This window comes from Pelophylax lessonae (genome assembly GCF_965119305.1).
Source record: "Pelophylax lessonae genome assembly, chromosome: 2".
NCBI lineage: Eukaryota > Metazoa > Chordata > Amphibia > Anura > Ranidae > Pelophylax > Pelophylax lessonae.
In genome coordinates, this window is record NC_138769.1 from 250,434,610 (window position 1) to 250,452,736 (window position 18,127).

General features: G+C 43.3%; 1 protein-coding gene across 1 annotated transcript in view; it reads right to left on the bottom strand.

Moving 5' to 3' along the window:
- TRAF3IP3 (TRAF3 interacting protein 3) overlaps positions 1-18,127 on the bottom strand; it is a 175,590-nt gene that overhangs the window by 118,122 nt on the left and 39,341 nt on the right. Inside the window, exon 2 of the mRNA XM_082245836.1 lies at positions 2,538-2,931. Within this exon, the coding sequence (XP_082101962.1) occupies positions 2,538-2,870 (333 nt within the window). The 5' untranslated portion in view covers positions 2,871-2,931. The remainder of the gene's footprint in view (positions 1-2,537; positions 2,932-18,127) is intronic.

An 18,127-nucleotide genomic window follows, 5' to 3' on the forward strand; every position in this document is an offset into this window, starting at 1 on the left:
TGACACCCGATTTTCCTCCTTTCAGTTCTGTTCCGTTTATACGAATGGAACAGAACCCCATTTTTCCTTCCGTGTAAAAAACGGAAAGGAAGGAAAATCGGATGTCAGCGGTGTCATCCGCTGACATCCGCAGTGCCATATACTTACATTATGTCCGCATATCATCCGCAAACGGATGGGATGATATGCGGGCACACAGAGCGGATGACAGAAATGTCATCCGCTCCGTGGAAAAAAAAAAAAAAAGTCCCGCAGTGGACCTTTCACACGGAGCGGCCGTGTGAAAGGACCCATAGGCGTTTGCGGGAGGAAAGATACAATGTAATCATTTTGTTTATAGTTACTGGGAGTTTTCCACAGCCGTTTTCTCTGCTCCCTCAGCTATGCAAAGAATCGAGCATATGTCAGGTTTAGATCGTCAGGGGGGGTGAATCGAGATCGCGATTTTCATACGATTAATCGTGCAGCTCTAATATATATATATATATATACATATACATACACACATACATATACATATACATACATACATACACACACACACATACACACAGTCACACGCCATTGAGTGCAATGGAACCATTATAATCGGAGCAACTCAAGTCGCTCCGACTTAGAAAAAGGTTCCTGCACTACTTGGGGGACTTGCATTGACTTCTATAAGAGAAGTTGTTTGCAAGCAATGCTGAAGTCGCGCTGCACAGGCTTCAGAGTTGGGCGACTTTGAAGCCGTCCCAGTGTGAACTGAGCCTTAATCCGTATGCCAACAGCTGTGAGGCTAGGACGGAGGGTGTGAAGCGATGTGCGGCTTGTGGAAAAATACACTAAGAGACCGTTCACACTACATGTAGTCCAGTGTGTTTTTCTGCATCAAAAAGGCATAGAAAGTAGATTATATGGTTTCCAATGTTCACACTAACACACTTAATTTCAGTGTGTTCCAGTTGCAGAAAAAAAAAAAAAAAAAGTAGAACATGATGCATTTTTTCTAAACGGAACATGGTAAAACACATCAAAAACGCACAGAAACGCACTGAAACACACATGCCCTTATTTGGGGGGGGGGGGGAATGCACTGGACTGCAAAAAAAATGCAGCGGAACGCATCAAAAGCGCACATCCGGAATGCATTCAGACTGTGTTTCTATGGTGTGAACTGGCCCTCAGCTTAGGTTCGAACTAATGTGGAACGGGAAATCCCAGGATCCGTTCGTGTTTCCCTTACCACATTCAATGTCCGCCGGGCACTCGCGATCGTCCATTACACCGGAAGAAAGGCAGGCGGCTGATGTAAACAAAGCCGCCTGTCATTCTTCCCTGTGTAAGAATGGAGATCAGACGGTTCTACTATGTAGGACCGTTGATCTCTGTTCTTACACTAGTATCCACAGCCAATCACAGTTAGAAACACGCCCCTAGGACACACTTAACCCCTCCCTCCTCAAAAGCCCTCCCTCCTCAATACAGTTAACTCCTTCATTGCCAGTGTCATTTTTACAGTAACAGTGCATATGTATAGCACTGATTACTGCAGTAATGTCACGGGTAACCCCAAAAGTGTCAAAAATGTCAGTCAAGGGTCCGATCTGTCCACTGCAATGTCGCAGTACCGCAAAAAAAAAAATCTTGTTAAAAAAAAAAAAAAAAAAAAAACACACAACAAAAAATGACAAAAATCTTTACCTTTGCTAGTAAAGGCGATACCTTTTGCGCAAACCAATCAAAATACGATTTTTGCGATTTTTTTTTTTACCAAACATATGTAGCATAAAACAAATTGGCCAAAAATGTTAAATTTAGATTTTTACATTTTTTTGGGGGGGAATTTCATATAAAAAAAAATGTGAAAAATATTGTTATTTTTGTAAAATTGATGCTCTTTTTTTGTTTATAGCGCATGATAAAAAAAAAAAAAAAAAAAAAAAAAAAAAAATCGCACAGGTGATCAAATACCACCAAAAGAAAGCTCTGTTTGTGGGGAAAAAAAAGGACGTCAAATTCGCTTAGGTACAGCGTCGCACGACCGCGCAATTGTCCGTTAAAGTCACGCAGTGCCGAATCGCAAAATAGGCCCTGGTCAGGAAGGGGGTAAAATCTTCCGGGGCTTAAGTGGTTAAAGCAGGACCCAAAAGCAGGTCACAAAACAGTGCACTTGCCCACACCGGCTTACAATGTACAAAAGTACCACACGATCCAGTTGCAGTGTGGTTCCCAAACTGATGCATGCATGACTAACCTCAACCCTACAGTGCAATGCGGTGTGATTTGAGCCAATTTAAATGAATGCCCTCAAAACTCACTGCACTAAATCACATGTGAATTGAACAGGAATGCAGTGTGGTCCTGTGCGATTCACATGTGGTTCATACTGTGAACCGAGGCTTAGGGGCATTTCCATGTGCATTATGCATTAATCCAAAATGGAAATGGCCTCTAACTGGGAAATTCCAGTATTTATAGTGCATAACAGTTATCATGCTATTTCTCATCATATGGGATACATTTCTTGCACAACACATAAATGAAATAACATTTACCTGACTGCCTGATGATAGAAACTGACGGTCTTCCAAAAGAGATCGGTTTAGATTTTGTTTCACTGGTGAATATCGAATATATCTCTTTAACTTTGGTGGAGACCGAAGTTTTCCCAGTTCATCAGTCCAAAGATGTCTCCTCCTGAAGAACTCCTCCTCACGCGGAGAATGCTTCTCTTGTTCCTTGCCCCAAGTTGGACCATCCTGGCGGCAAGTGGTGAGGTTGTAGCGACTTCTTAGAATCTCATGAAATTCTAGTCTCCTATCATGCTTGTCCTCAAAGCTTTCATTTAGTTTTTGGCCAACTGGTGACTTCCCACTCTTACTAACCATGACCAAGTCCAAGGTAGAACATCAATGCATGCTTCTTTATTCACACAATATAAACTTCAGCCTGTAAAATACACAAGGATAAATGAACAATAAAGTGATCAAATAAAGATTTTCCACAGATTTTATTTTTCGGCTACATAGTTTTATATATATATAAAATTTTTTTTTTTTTTTTTTTTTTTTTTTATAGACTAAAAATGCCATTTCAAATTAGTTTAGACTTAAAAAGTGCCACTTAACCCACAACAGTAAACACAGTCTGTATATGCAGTAAAGCATGCTTGTTTTACTCACTGTGGAACATAAGGGGTTAATCCTCTGCATTGTGTAAAAAGGCTGATTGATCCTGTCTTCTCTGATCCTCTCCTCCTTCCACTGCCCCTATCATTTTCTGATAACACAGAGCCAGGGGACAGGCTGCACATGCTCAGTTTGGTGTGTATTGCTATTTTTATTTTTTTGGGAGGGTGCATGTGATCAGCACAGGGCCAATCAGCACTGTCCAGATAGAGGGTCAGGGGCCCTGCATCCTGCTAGGACAGCTCAGTGCAGAATGAAAACTCCTCCTACAAGCTTTAACTTGAAATTGCTAGACATCACAAAACTGCTATATACTGATGATGAGAAAAAGTATTTAGCAGTTTATATTTACTAAAATAATTGCATTTCCATGTTTTGTGTACAGTTCGCAATCAGATAAATGCAGGGCCCTAGGTTTAGTAACACTTTCAATTTTTTTTTTTTTTTTTATAAAATAGACCCCCAACCAGTGTAAGTTTCCCTTAAGCCCACAATCTGTAGTTTTCCATTTTTAGGCATGATGCCCCATGGTGAGAGAACGTTAATCTACCTTTCATTCCAGAAGTAAAAAGTATGCAACTCCATGAAACATTTTTCAAAATTGGCAATGGAAGAAATAATCCACCCCCAGAAATAATGATACCCCCACTGCAAGGGTTAAACTGGCCAATTCAATCATTTTTCTTCATTCAACCAGCGGGTTAAACGGAAAAAAAAAAAAAAAAAAAAAAAATGACTCCGTTCCCCCATTCATACATACGGTGTGGATGGAGGAATCACTTCCGCTGTGCTATTGTTAGCTATGACGAAGCACGAATGTAGGTGCAAAACGCGTCAGCTTTCTTCATTCCTGTACCTCTACAATGCTGTATGGATTTTAATCATTCCAATAAATGAGAGTTGCATCGGAGTGCGGCCATCCAGATATATTTTTTGTTCTCCTATGCTGTGCATGCAGAGCCAGCACCCTTTCTCTGTGCTCAACAAGGACTATTTGAGGATGATTTACCTTGAGCGGTGTCTTTCTATTGTCCGATGTGCTATTGTGTTCTAACGTCAGAATACACTGATCAGTGCTGCTGATATAGCCAGCGGCACTAATCGTTCTTGAAAAACTGAGGCGCTGGTTGTACAGAAGTTGATTGATAGACTGACTTCTGTACAACGAGCCTGCCTATATGTGGATAAAACGTACGAATTTCGATCCATGTATGACTGCACCTAAATGCTCATACATCTAGGAGGCTTGGTAAAGCAGTTTTGCTTACTTGAAGTTTCACTTTTGCAGGCTCTTCCACGCTGCAAGACTGGTCCCGTCAGCCACCTCTCCCTTATGCTCTGACTGTCGGACGCCCCTGATATCACCAAGACCAATGTAGTACCTAGAGCCCTGCATTGGACCGGAGGATGCTGAGGGACAATTTCCTGCTGGAACATAGGGGAGCACGGTCTGCTGGGGAAGCATAGGCTCTAGTAAATAAAATATACTGAACAAATTTATAAAAGGCAACACTTGTTTTTGCCACCATTTTTCATGAGCTGAACTCAAAAAGATATAAGAAAACCGTGGTTCATCCATGAAGAGAACACCTCTCCAAAGTGCCAGATACCATCGAATGTGAGCATTTGCCCACTCAAGTTGGTTACGAACTGCAGTCAGGTCAAGACCCCGATGAGGACGACGGGCATGCAGTTGAACTTCCCTGAGACGGTTTCTGACAGTTTGTGCAGAAATTCTTTGGTTGTACAAACAGATTGTTGCAGCAGCTGTCCGGGTGGCTGGTCTCAGACGATCTTGGAGGTGAAGGCTGGTGTGGTTACATGTGGTCTGCGGTTGAGAAGCCGGTTGGATGTATTACCAAATTCTCTGAAACACCTTTGGAGATGGCTTATGGTAGAGAAATGAACATTCAATTAATGGGTAACCGCTCTGGTGGACATTCCTGCAGTCAGCATGCCAATTCCACGCTCCCTCAAGACTTGCGACATCTGTGGCATTGTGCGGTGTGATAAAACTGCACATTTTAGAGTGGCCTTTTATGGCACTTTTCCACTGCAAGTACCGGCTAGTACCGGCTCGGCTCTACTCGGCCCTGCTTGGCCCGGTTTGCTTTTCCACTGCGGTACCGCATGGTATAGTGTCGGAACGGTTCGGTACGGTATAGGTTTGCTTTTCCACTAAAGTAGTACTAAAGTTAAGTGGGTGGGATAACAACGGGGTGGGTGTGATTCTCTGACCAATCAGTGGCTAGTAGTGACTGCATGCAAAGGATTGTGGGATATGGTACCAGTTTGGTACCTGTTGGAACCACAATCGAGTAGGTACTGTTTTTTCAGAGCCGTACCGTACCGTTCGGTTCCATGCAGTGGAAAAGCAAACCTATACCGTACCGTACCGACCCTATACCATGCGGTAACGCAGTGGAAAAGCACAAAAGCGTGCCAAACCGGTACGGTTCCATGCAGTGGAAAAGCGCCGTTACTGTGGCCAGCCTAAGGCACACCTGTGCAATAATCATGCTGTCTAATCAGCATCTTGATATGCCACACCTGTGAGGTGGATGGATTATCTCGGCAAAGGAGAAGTGCTTTCCAACACAGATTAAGCCTGCGTTCACACTGGGGCAACTTGTCAGGCGACTTAGCCACCTGACAAGTCGTGCTCCATTCAGTGCAATGGAATAGTTCTAATAGGAGCAAGGGCTCTTTCACACGGGCGTTCCGTATGTCCGTTTTTCATCCCATCCGTTTGCGGATGAAAAAACGGACAAAATGTATTAGGGATGCACCGAAATGAAATTCTTGGCCGAAGGCCGAATACCGAACGCGGTGTTTCGCATTTTTTCCATTTATTTTGCCAATTTTTTGTCCTCTCTCTTGTCCTCTCGTGTCTCTCTCTCTCTCTCTTGTCCTCTCATGTCTCTCTCTCTCTTGTCCTCTCATGTCTCTCTCCCTAAATGTTACTGTAGGGAATGGGATTCAGTGCACACTGCAGCCTTGTACCATAGGGTTAATGTTAGTGACACTGTAGGGATTGGGAAGGATGCTGGGAATGGAAATCAGGAAGCATGCAGGCAGCCTTGTAAATTTTAATTGCAGATACAGGGCACTGGGCAGGTCAGGGTTAATGTGGTAACATCAATTACTCAGTGACAGTCAGTCAGTGTCAGTGTGGACTCGATCAGATTATACAGTGACAGACAGTCTCTCATAGTGGTGGTAGTAGGAGGCTGGAGGTGGACTAGTAGGAGCCTGGAAAGGAGCACAGCCGCATACATACATTACTCACTCGTGCACTGCAGCCCGCCCCACACATTCAGTGAGTCTTACTCTCCTCCCTAGTTTTTTCAATGGCACATTCAGGAAGCCAATCACGCCGTGAGTAGCGGCACAGCGGAACCAATCAGGTGTGCAGGCACGCGTGATTGGTTCGCTGTGCAGCTAATCATGGCGTGATTGGCTTCCTGAATGTGCCATTGAAAAAACTAGGGAGGAGAGTAAGACTCACTGAATGTGTGGGGCGGGCTGCAGTGCACGAGTGAGTAATGTATGTATGCTCACCGCTGAAGTGTCCCGGCTTCCCCTGCCTAACACGGAAGTCTGTGAGTCCTCCTGTCCTCCTCCGAGTCCCTTCCCCCTGTAAATATCGTGACCTCGGCGATATGAATATCGCCTACGGCCACAGAACGATAGTCGATATCATATCGACTATCGTTCAGCCCTATTGTTCGGCACAAAATTATTCGGCCTTTTGACTTATTCGGCCGAACACCGAAAATGCTATTTTTTCTATTTTCGGCCGAATAATGTTCGGCCGCCGAATATTCGGTGCATCCCTAAAATGTATCTCTATGTAAATACGGATGTCATCGGATGATCATCCTCTGACATCCGTTTTTTGTCAGTTCAGTTCAGTTCAGTTTTTTTGAACGGAGGAGAACCCTATTTTTTCTTCCTTTCAAAAAACGGAACGGAAGCAAAAACGGATGTCAGTGGTGTCATCCGCAGACATCCGTATTTACATAGACATGCATTATGTCAGTTTTTCATCCGCAAACGGATGGGATGAAAAACGGACATACGGACTGGATGACACAAGTGTCATCCGTGTCCGTTACAAAAAAAAAAAAAAAAAAAAAAAAAAGGACCTGATCGGGCAAAAAAAAAAAAAAAGGAACGCCCGTGTGAAAGAGCCCCAACTCAAGTCGCTCCGACTTAGAAAAAAAGGTTCCTGCACTACTTTGGGGGCGACTTGCATTGACTTCTATTAGAGAAGTCGTTTGCAAGCCCCGCTGAAGTGGCGCTGCACGGGCAGCTTCAGAGTCCGGCGACTTTGAAACCGCCCCCAGTGTGAATGCAGACTTAGACAGATTTTTGGACATTTTTGAACAATATTTGAGAGAAATAGGCCTTTTGTGTACATAGAAAGAGTCTAAGCCCCGGTTCACACTAGGGCGACCTGTGAGGCGACCTGGTCGCCTCACAGGTCGCCGCAGGTCGCCTCCCATAGGGAAGCTACGGACCCGTTCTAATAGGAGCGACACAAGTCGCTCCGACCTAGAAAACCGGAGCTTCTTTGGGGCGACCAGGAGGCGAACCCCATAGACTTCAATGTTATGAAGTCTGTGGCGGCCGCTCCGAGGTCGCGGCGCGCTGCTCGCACAGCGATCTCGGAGGTCGCCCCTGAAAGTAGCGTCGCGCCAGTGTGAACCGGCGCCAAGATCTTTGAGTTCAGCTCATGAAAAATGGGGGCAAAAACAAAAAAGTGTTGCGTTTAGAATTTTTTTTCCTTGTAGCTTTTACCATTTTCTCCTAGACCCAAATAAGCATTTAACCTTTCTGACCCTACTGCCAAGGGACAATGCCTATTTTTCTTGGAGTTGGGCTTTAATTACACACTTTTTTTTTTGTCCTTTCCAGACTACTAAATCTTTACCCAGAGCACAGCATTAGTATGGTGCCTCTGGTCCAGTCACAACTAGGCTTATCAAAGAATAGGAATATTCAATCAGTCGGCACTGCTAATGGCTTAAGCCCCCATTTCAACCTGAACGTTTTTATCATGCTTTTAGGGAAGCAGGACAATGCTCGAGATGAACAACTATTTTTTTATACAATGGTTAGTTTAACAATCAATCAAAAAAAAAAAAAAAAAAAGATTCAGTTCCTTGTTTGGGGCAGAATCACGTGTTTTTTGCCCCATAGACTTTAATAGTCTGTTTTAAAAGTCTATGGAGCACAAAAAAAGCCTCTAACATTATCTGACTACACTCATGCTAGGTGTGAATTTGGGCTGGTAAAGTGACAGTCGGCACACCCAATTAGACTTTACGCCTCTGGGTAAGTGCGGTGCTGAATGTTTGACATATTTTAGGTGCAATTTTACACAGGTTACTATTCATCCCTATAGAAGGTGTATTGTACAGCAAAGACGCAGCAAGAAGGTTATTTTTAATACAGCACACCAAATTCTGAGGTGACTACATCCTTCAGACACCGATAATGACGGAGAAACCGGGTCCAACCAGCCTTGATACTTTGAGTGACTTGAAACAAGCATGCAGCAAGAAAAGGTCACACTAATGCTGGCCATACACTATACACCATACAAAAAATCGTTCAAACTCATTTTCGGAAAATGAACACTCGGCCGTGAGAGCAGATAGTCGTGCCATCATGTAGACCATTAAATCGTTCGATGGACATAAACGAATCAAGCAAAACAAAAAACTAACTTTTTTTGTTCTTTTTTTCACATATACCTAGTGCAAACAGTTTGGATGAGAAACATCAGCTTACAGAAGTGGTTGTATCGGGATGATGCCTGCAGCTGTGGCGGTCAGCTTTCTGAAGATAGCAGCCGCTCAGCCATTATCCCAGAGGGCAGGGGAACCCCCCCTCCCCCCACGGCTCTGTCTGGGTCTCTTATCCCACCGGGAGACCTGAGCAACCAGCCGGCACTGCCGGACTGCCAATGGCGCCAATTTAAAAAAATGCGAGTATTCAAAAATGCAGATTTCAGCATTTTGAATAATTTGGAGTGCAGTGGAGGGGTCTGGAGTCTTTTAGACCCTCGATACCTCCATAAAGAGTACCTGTCACTGCATATTGCTGTCACAAGGGATGTTTACATTGCTTGCAACAGCAATAAAAGTGATCAGATTTTTTTTTTTTTTTTTAACTGTATTTTATTTAATTTTCACAACAGAAAATGCATGCATAAATCACGCCCGCAAATTAAAACTGTTTAAATCACACATGTGAGGTATCGCTGCGATCGCCAGAGCAGAGCAATAATTTTAGAAAAAAACTGGTAACCGTTAAAAATTTTTTAAAGTGTCGCCTATGGAGATTTTTAGGTCGCCATTCCACAAGTGTGTGCAATTTTAAAACGTAACATGTTGTTAGGTATCCATTTACGGCATGAGATCATCTTTCACAATATACAAACAAATTGGGCTAAACTGGTTTAGTTTTTTTAAATGCAGTGAAATTACTTTTTTCCCAAAAAATTGTGTTTGAAAGACCGCTGCGGAAATACCATGTGACAAAACATAGTTACATAGTTAGTGAGGCTGAAAAAAGACACAAGTCCATCCAGTTCAACCTATGATGTGTGTGTGTGTTTGCTTTTAACCGTACATTGTATACCCCTGTATGTTGTGGTCTTTAAGGTGTCCATCCAATAGTTTTTTGAAACTATCAATGCTCCCCGCTGATACGACTGCTTGTGGAAGAGAATTCCACATCCTTACCGCTCTTACAGTGAAGAACCCCTTACGCACTTTAAGGTTAAACCGCCTTTCCTCTAGTTTTAGTGAGTGGCCACGTGTCTTATTGTATCTCCTTTCACTGAATAGTTTGTTCCTTATGCTAGGGTCGCCAGTACAGTATTTGTACATTGATATCATATCCCCCCTCAATCGTCTCTTCTCCAGAGAGAAAAGGTTCAGTGCTTGTAGTCTTTCCTCATAGCTGATGTCCTCCATTCCCCTAATTATTTTTGTTGCCCTTCTCTGGACTTTCTCCAGTTCCAGCACATCCTTCCTGAGGACCGATGCCCAGAACTGGACAGCATACTCCAGATGTGGCCGGACCAGAGTCTTGTAGAGTGGAAGAATAATCTCTTTATTTCTGGAGTGAATCCCCTTTTTTATACAACCCAGTATTCTGTTGGCTTTGCTTGCGGCGGCTTGGCATTGCATGCCACTGCCAAGAATGTTGTCTACCAGTACATATTGCAACAACTGCCATTTTATTCTCCAGAGTCTTTACACACAATATTATATATATATATATATATATATATATATATATATATATATATATATATATATATATATAATGTTTGGGGGTTCCAAGTAATTTTCTAGCAAAAAATACCGGTTTTAACTTGAAAAGAACAAGTGTCAGAAATAGGTTTGGTCCTTAAGTGGTTAAAAAGGGTCTTTGGTTCCGATTCAGGCATAAATTCGAACCTGAATCGGTGAGCAGGGACGCACCGATCCCCATGCTGTGAACCGCGGTCGCAGCATATGTGAACCCAGCCTAAAGTTACAATTTCCTACATTTGTTCTGAATCAGGAACTCGGAAAGCTTTAGCCCCCGTTCACACTACGTCGCTCCGACTTCGGGGGGGGCGACCTGTGAAGTCGTGTGCAAAAAAAAGTTAGCCTGCAAGAGTTAATTGCTCGTCTATTTCGAGGGGGAACAATAAGGCTGGGTTCACACTTCTGTATCTCCTGCATGCTGCATTTGCGCAGGTACACCAGTACATTCATTGGAGTGCCTTACTGGATCACTGAGTGAAAAATTACTTTGCAGAGACGGAGCTGTCAGATCTCCGCTCTCCTCTATGGGGAGATCGGATGAAAATGGACCGCCTGTCCGTTTTCATCAGATCCTCCAGACGGATGGAAAATAGGGTTTCCATTCATCTGGATGTCACGGACAGGATCGGATCGGATAGCAGCAGGTGTCAGCGGACATGTCACCGCTGACATTTGCTACTTCATAGGGGTGCATGGAGCATCCAATCAGGTCTGTCTTGAAAAACTGACCGGCGGACCGGATCGGAAAGCCCGTGTGAAAGGGCCCTTACAGGTTCCCACCCAGTTTTACATGTTTAAGCACCAGAGTATAAAATAAATAAATAAATAATAATTAAAATAAAATTCCCAGCAAGGTGAGAGGGTCTAATAATGATCGCAGCAGGTGTGCAGACCTAGGAACCCAAGCACAGAGACCTTCCCAATTGTCCTATAAGACATTTAAAACTATCACATGGTTTAAAATCTATCTATGTTCAAAATGTAAAATCCTATATTCATTTCTATGTTGCATGCCAGTTATTCGTGGCCTACTCCTAATAATCTGAACAATCTTGAAATATGTAAACTTACTTTGTGAAGATCCCCACACATTCATAGTGACACTACAAGTACATTGTCCTGTGTGTAGGCACTGCTGTGTCACATCTCACAGAACCTGCCTTCTGCACTACAGAGGTGCTGAGAAGAGGAGGAAGTCAGTAGAGAAATCACTTCCTGCCAGGCAGCAAAGCACCATGGGATATGTAGTCGTTCGAAATGGAAAGTAAACAGCAGAGGAGAGCAGCTGTTCCGAGGAGAACTCCAGAACCCAGGGAACCCAGGAAGTTGTGCATAGAGATGGCCAGCAGACAGGCCGCACTCACAACAGGAAAGGAAGATTTTTCAAGTAAGCTCAGATTGGGATTGTCAAAAATAACTATTGTTTGTATTGCTATTATAATGACGATGTTATAAGTGGCCATTCATTTTTAATGGCACTCACATGCATCATCAAAACTCCTATGTTTTTTGCATGCAAAAACCACATGGTCGGGAAGTTCTTTCCCAGTGTATTATTGGAGTAGAGCAGCCGACTGAAATAAATGGGCAGCCGTAAAGGCAGAACGCAAGCGCACAGGTGTTAACCAAGCCTAAAGCCAGTTTAAGGCTGGGTTCACACTGGTGCAATGCAGGAACCACAGCGATTCCTGTGCGGGTTTGCGCACTGCATCAGAATCGCAGGCAGTTCACACTGAACTCTGCAAACCACTGACCGTTTCAATATATAGCTAGTGACACCCCAAAAATGCCTCTGCAGAACACAGTGCGAACTGAGGAATTAGATGGAATCAGATCACATGGGTCACCCATGCGGTTTGATTCCAGTGCAGACAAAAAAAAAAAAAAGGGGTACTGCACCATTTTGGTCCAAACGCGATGCAATGCCATTTCAATCATACAAACTGTATGGTTGAATTTGAAACACACAGACATTGCATGGCGATTGGATTGCACAATAAAGCAGTCCAAGCTGCTAAATAGCTGCTGGGTCGCTTTCCAAAGCAGCGGGATGGGTCCTTTCCCGCTGCTCACCAGTGTTTCTCAGACTTACCATTTTTAGCAGTGCGCCCGAGAAGCGATCCGACGGGTCACACAGCTGGCCATAGGAGGTTACCAGAGACCAGATCGCCTCTATGGTTTTGGAGTCATGACATCACTTCTGGTCTAGGACTGAAGTAATTTTATTTTTTGCTTTTAATGGTAGAGGAGAGATTTGGGGTCTTATTGACCCCAGATCGATTCATAAAGGAGCACCTGTCATCCCTTGTAGCGCTAGACCTCCTCTAAAGCCCCGTACACACGTACCGATCGTCGGCATACAAATGTTCGTCTTTTCTCCCCGGGATGTCGGTGTCTGTTGAAAAGTGCAAAGACAGCACAAGGACAGCACAAGAATTTTGTCTGCAGACTTCAGCTGACTGCAGAAGTGATGTCATGTAATGGTTAACTTTCCCTGTGTTTTTAATTTTCTGAGCATGCCCAGTCTTGCAAATCTGCGGTCTGTCGGCCGAATTCTGTACTGACAGGCGAACAATCGTCCGTTCTGGTGTCCGCAGACAAAAATTTTCATGTTTGCACGAAAGACTTTTGTCCGCGGATTGTGCGCAGACATCTGTCGGAGGCACCATACTAACACGCATACAATCGGAGGATCTTTCGTCCGCCGACGTTTGTATGCCGACGATCGGTACGTGTGTACGGGCCTTTACTCTAAACATATAACCTGTAAAAAATGTTTGCTGCGTCGCCTAAGAAAATTTTTAATTATCATATTTTGTCACCATTCCACAAGCGTGCACAATTTTAAAGCATGACATGTTGGGTATCTATTTACTCGGCATAACAACATCTTTCATATTTTACGAAAAAATTGGGATAGATAGTTAAAAAAAAAAAAAAAAAAATTCTATTTGAAAAAAATTGTATGGTTTCCAAAAAACAAAACAAAAAAATTGCGTTTGAAAAACTACTACGCACATACTGTTTGACATAAAATATTGCAACAATCGCCATTTTATTATCTAGTGTGTCTGCTAAAAAAATAAAAATTTATACATAAATAAATAATTATACACAGCAAGAGCCAGACCGCGGGAGGAGTGGGCTCGAGCGCCGCCGGGGGAACCTGACAGGAGAGCCGTCTGCCTATGTAAAGAAAGCAGGCGGCTCTCCTGTCAGACAGGCACAGTGAGATTGTGTGTCTCAGCTAAACTGAAACACCGATCTCTGTGTGCCTTACACTTTTAGTGCCGGTTCACACTTGTGCGATGCGGAAACGCTGCGAATATGCAGCGTGTTATCGCATCCGCACATCTGGCAGGTCACACTGCCATATGCGATACGCAGGGGGTTCGCAGTTGCGATCGCATATCGCAGTGCGATCTTCAAGTTCGCACAGAATCGGATCGCACAAGTGTGAACCACTGTGCGATCCGATTCTGATGCGGCTCAAAAAAAGCCTCATGTGCGAGTTTGCTGCGGATGCGCTGCGAATTCAGCCATACAAAGTGTATGGCTGAACTCGCATCCGCACATGAGATCGCATGTAATGAAGGAGCAGTGCTCTCCGAATTACATGCGATCTCGCACACCGCACAAGTGTGAACCGGCACTTAGTAAGCACAGTTAGGCTCACACCCCCTGTGATCACCCCCATTATTAACTCCTTCCCTGCCAGTGTAATTTATACAGTAACAGTACATATTATTTAGCACTGATCACTGTATTGGTGTCACTGGTCCCCAAAAAGTGTCACTTAGTGTCAGATTTGTCCGCTGCAATGTCGCAGTCCCGCTAAAAAATCGCTTACTAATAAAAACAGAAGAAAAAAAAAGTCCAAAAACCTATCCCATAGTTTGTAAACGCTATAACTTCTGCGCAAACCAGTGGCAGCTGGTGCTCCATGGGCCCGGGGGGGGGGGAGCAGGGGGGTAGACGTCAGACAGACCACACCATACCTCCCCCTGGACCACACAAGCTTGCACACCATACCACCCCCCCCCGTCACCGACTCTCACCTCGACTGACGTGGAGGGCAGGCAGCGGTGGCGGCTTCCCCTGCGTCTCCTTCCTCCTCCTCGGCCAATAGCATGGCCTCTCCTTTCGGCCAATTGGGAAACGGTTCCCAATTCGCTATTGTCACACAACCCTTTTTTGAAGCTTATTAGAGTTTATTATAATCACGTGCTTCAACAAAAAAAAAACAACCCCATTGGAATCCATGTGTCCGGCGCCCTGCATGTAGATTAGGGGGCCTGATGCATGGATAGGGGGCGCGCCCCCAATGCACCAGCCGCCACTGGCGCAAACCAATTGTTATACGCTTTTTGGAATTTTTTTAATCAAAATATGTAGCAGAATACAAATTGACCTAAACTGATTTTAAAAAAAAAATATTTTTTTAAATGTTTTTCTTTTTTGGGAATGTTTTTTTTTTATAGTAGAAAGTAAAAAATTTTTTTTTTTCAAAATTGTCGCTCTTTTTTTGTTTATAGCGCAAAAACTAAAAATCGCAGAGGTGATCAAATACCACCAAAAGAAAGCTCTATTTGTGTGGGGGGGGGGGGGAAGGACATGAATTGTATTTGGGTACAGCGTCGCACGACCGCGCAATTGTCAGTTAAAGCAACGCAGTGCCGAATCGGCCTGGTCATTAAGGGGGCAAATCCTTCCGAGGCTGAAGTGGTTAAACAAAAAGTGCCAGAAAAGGCTTGGTCTTCAAGTGGATATTCAATATACCCTGTAATTTTATGTTTGTTTGTTCACACACAACAATCTAAGACAAGCGGATTACTATTATTCATTTTCATGGTGCCTGTGTGTATCTCTTCCGTTCGGAAAGAAGTACAGGTGCTTTTTTGGCGTGACAGTGCACGTTTGGTCCTAGACTTCAGTGGGAGTGGATAAAAAATGCATTAAAACGGATAAAAAAAAAAAGCATGAAAATGCAGACGCAAATGTGTGAACCTGGCTGTAAAGGACAAAGGTGATATAAGGTACTACACAAAGACAATGCACATATATCATAGTAGCAGTTTGAGGTTGTCAGTTCAATAAAGAACTGATCAATAAATACGTATTGCCCATCACCAGCATTGATCTCGGAATTACCTTGATAGAGAAGCTGCAGTAATAAAAGGCATTTTTGTACCTTGCCAGTTGTTAGTAACAGAAACAAAAGCCAAGTATCTCCTCCATTCGCTTCCATCAACAAAGAAAAAAAACTGGTCTGACAGCTTTCCAGTATAGCAGTCCATGCAGGGACTTACCTTCCTCCAGCAAATGCTAAGATCAGCACATGCTCAGTCCTCCACACAGGGTGGAAGCCATTCTTCCTACTCTTTATCAGGCTCTGAGATAGAACACTTCACATGAGTTTCTTGTTGTGTCTGGATCCTGAGACCAGAAAGAGTTTTCAGACAAGCCATGTGCGCTGTGTGTAGATTGTAATTGGCCGGTGACACGTAGGTGGAAGAGTTACATGTCTCTTCTTGTCATAAGCTTGTCTTTATTACATAAGAAGTTCTTTCAGTTATATGTGTCACTTGCCTGGGGCACAAAAACTTATAGTAAACAGAAAAAAAAAAAAATGTGTGTGTATATATATATATATATATATATATATATATATATATATATATTACACACACAATAATAATTTTAGGTACAAAATGGGCTGCTGCACACAGGCGCCAAAAACGCAATGTTTTCAGGCGTTCGGGAGCTTTTCAGTGTTTTTAAGGGCTCATGCACATAGGTGAAAATAAAATCTCACTTTCATCAATACAGCATTTTTTCTTTTTTTTTTTTTTTTTTTTACTGATCTAACTGCAATTCAATTGCTTTCTATGGGCCAACGCACATGGTGTGTAAACACCAGTAAAACTGCGCTGCATTCAGATCCAGAAAAATATGGACTTAAAAAAACTGTGCCTGAGGTCAGTAACGTTTGCGTATGCGCATGTAAACATGTATGCGCATGTAAACATGTATGCGCATGTAAACATGTATGCGCGCCTATGCATTATTTAAATCCTTTTTTGAAAAAATAAAAGAATTTCACATGCTTCTGAACAAGAGTAAAGCGCATGCACTTTAGTGCCGGTTCACATTTGTGCGATGCGGGAACGCTGCGAATATACAGCGTGTTCCCGCATCGCATCCGCACCCCTGGCAGTTCACATTGCCAGTTAAAAGGTAACGACACCTCCAGATGAGATCAGATCGCATATCGCAGTGCAATCTGAAAGTATGCACAGAATCGAGAAACTTTTAGTGCGATTGCGGTGCAAATTCAGCCATACAAACTGTATGGCTGAATTTGCACCACACAGACATCGCATGTAATTTTAGGAGCAGTGCGCTTCCGAATTACATGTGATCTCTGTGATCGCACAAATGTGAACCGGCACTTACAGGACATACTTCTGTTTGTTTTTTTTTACGTAGGGTCTTTCTGCCAGCAAGGTCTGCAGTAATTTTGTTATAGCACGAAGCGTAAAGGTCCGTACACACGATCAGAAGATCGTAAGAAAAATACCGATTTCAAAGAGATCGTAGGATCATCTGATCGCTAGTACACAGCTTTTGAGAGCCAATCAGGACAATACATGCAAAACTATCCAGTGGGACAAGCATGAACATTTTTTTCGTATGATTTACGGTTAGCCACTTGCCGACAATCGGCGCAGATATACTGCGTCAGGCTGGCTCAGCTGCGTGAACCGCCATACCTGTATGATGGTTAGCGGGAGCGCTCCTGGGGGCGCGCGCTCGCCCACATTAGGCAACGGGGAAGCCGGTCCACGGGGCTGGCGGCCGTGATTGCCACCGGGCACCCGCAATCACTCCCCGTGGAGAGAGAACGACAGTCTGCTGTTGTAAACACAGCCAACCATTGTTCTCTCTGGAATGAACACAGAGCGCCTGTTATCCTCCTATTTAGGATCACAGATCTCTGTGTTGATTCCACAAGTCCCTCCCCCATACAGTTAGAAAACACCCCCTAGGCTTACACTTAACCCTTTGATCACCCCTGAGTTAACCCCTTCCCTGCCAATGTCATTATTACAGTAACAGTGCATATTTTTTAGCACTACTGTAGTAATGTCACTGGTCCCCCAAAAAAGTGTCAAAAATGTCAGGGGTCTGATCTCTCCGCCGCAATATCGCAGTCCCGCTAAAAATTGCAGATCGCCGCTATTACTAGAACAAAAAAAATAAAAAAAATTACATATCTTTCCCCTAGTTTGTAGACGCGATAACTTTTACGCAAACAAATCAAAATACGCTTATTGCGTTTTTATTTTTACCAAAAATATGTAACAGAATTACAAATTGTCCTAAAAAGGATGAAAAAAAATTTTTTTACATTCTTTTTTTATTGGGAATGTTATATGGCAGAATGTGAAAAATGTTGTTTTTTTTTTTTCAGAATTGTCACTGAAAAAAAAAAAAAGGAAGTCTCTTCTTGTCATAAGCTTGTCTTTATTACATAAGAAGTTCTTTCAGTTATATGTGTCACTTGCCTGGGGCACAAAAACTTATAGTAAACAGAAAAAAAAAAAATTATATTATATATATATA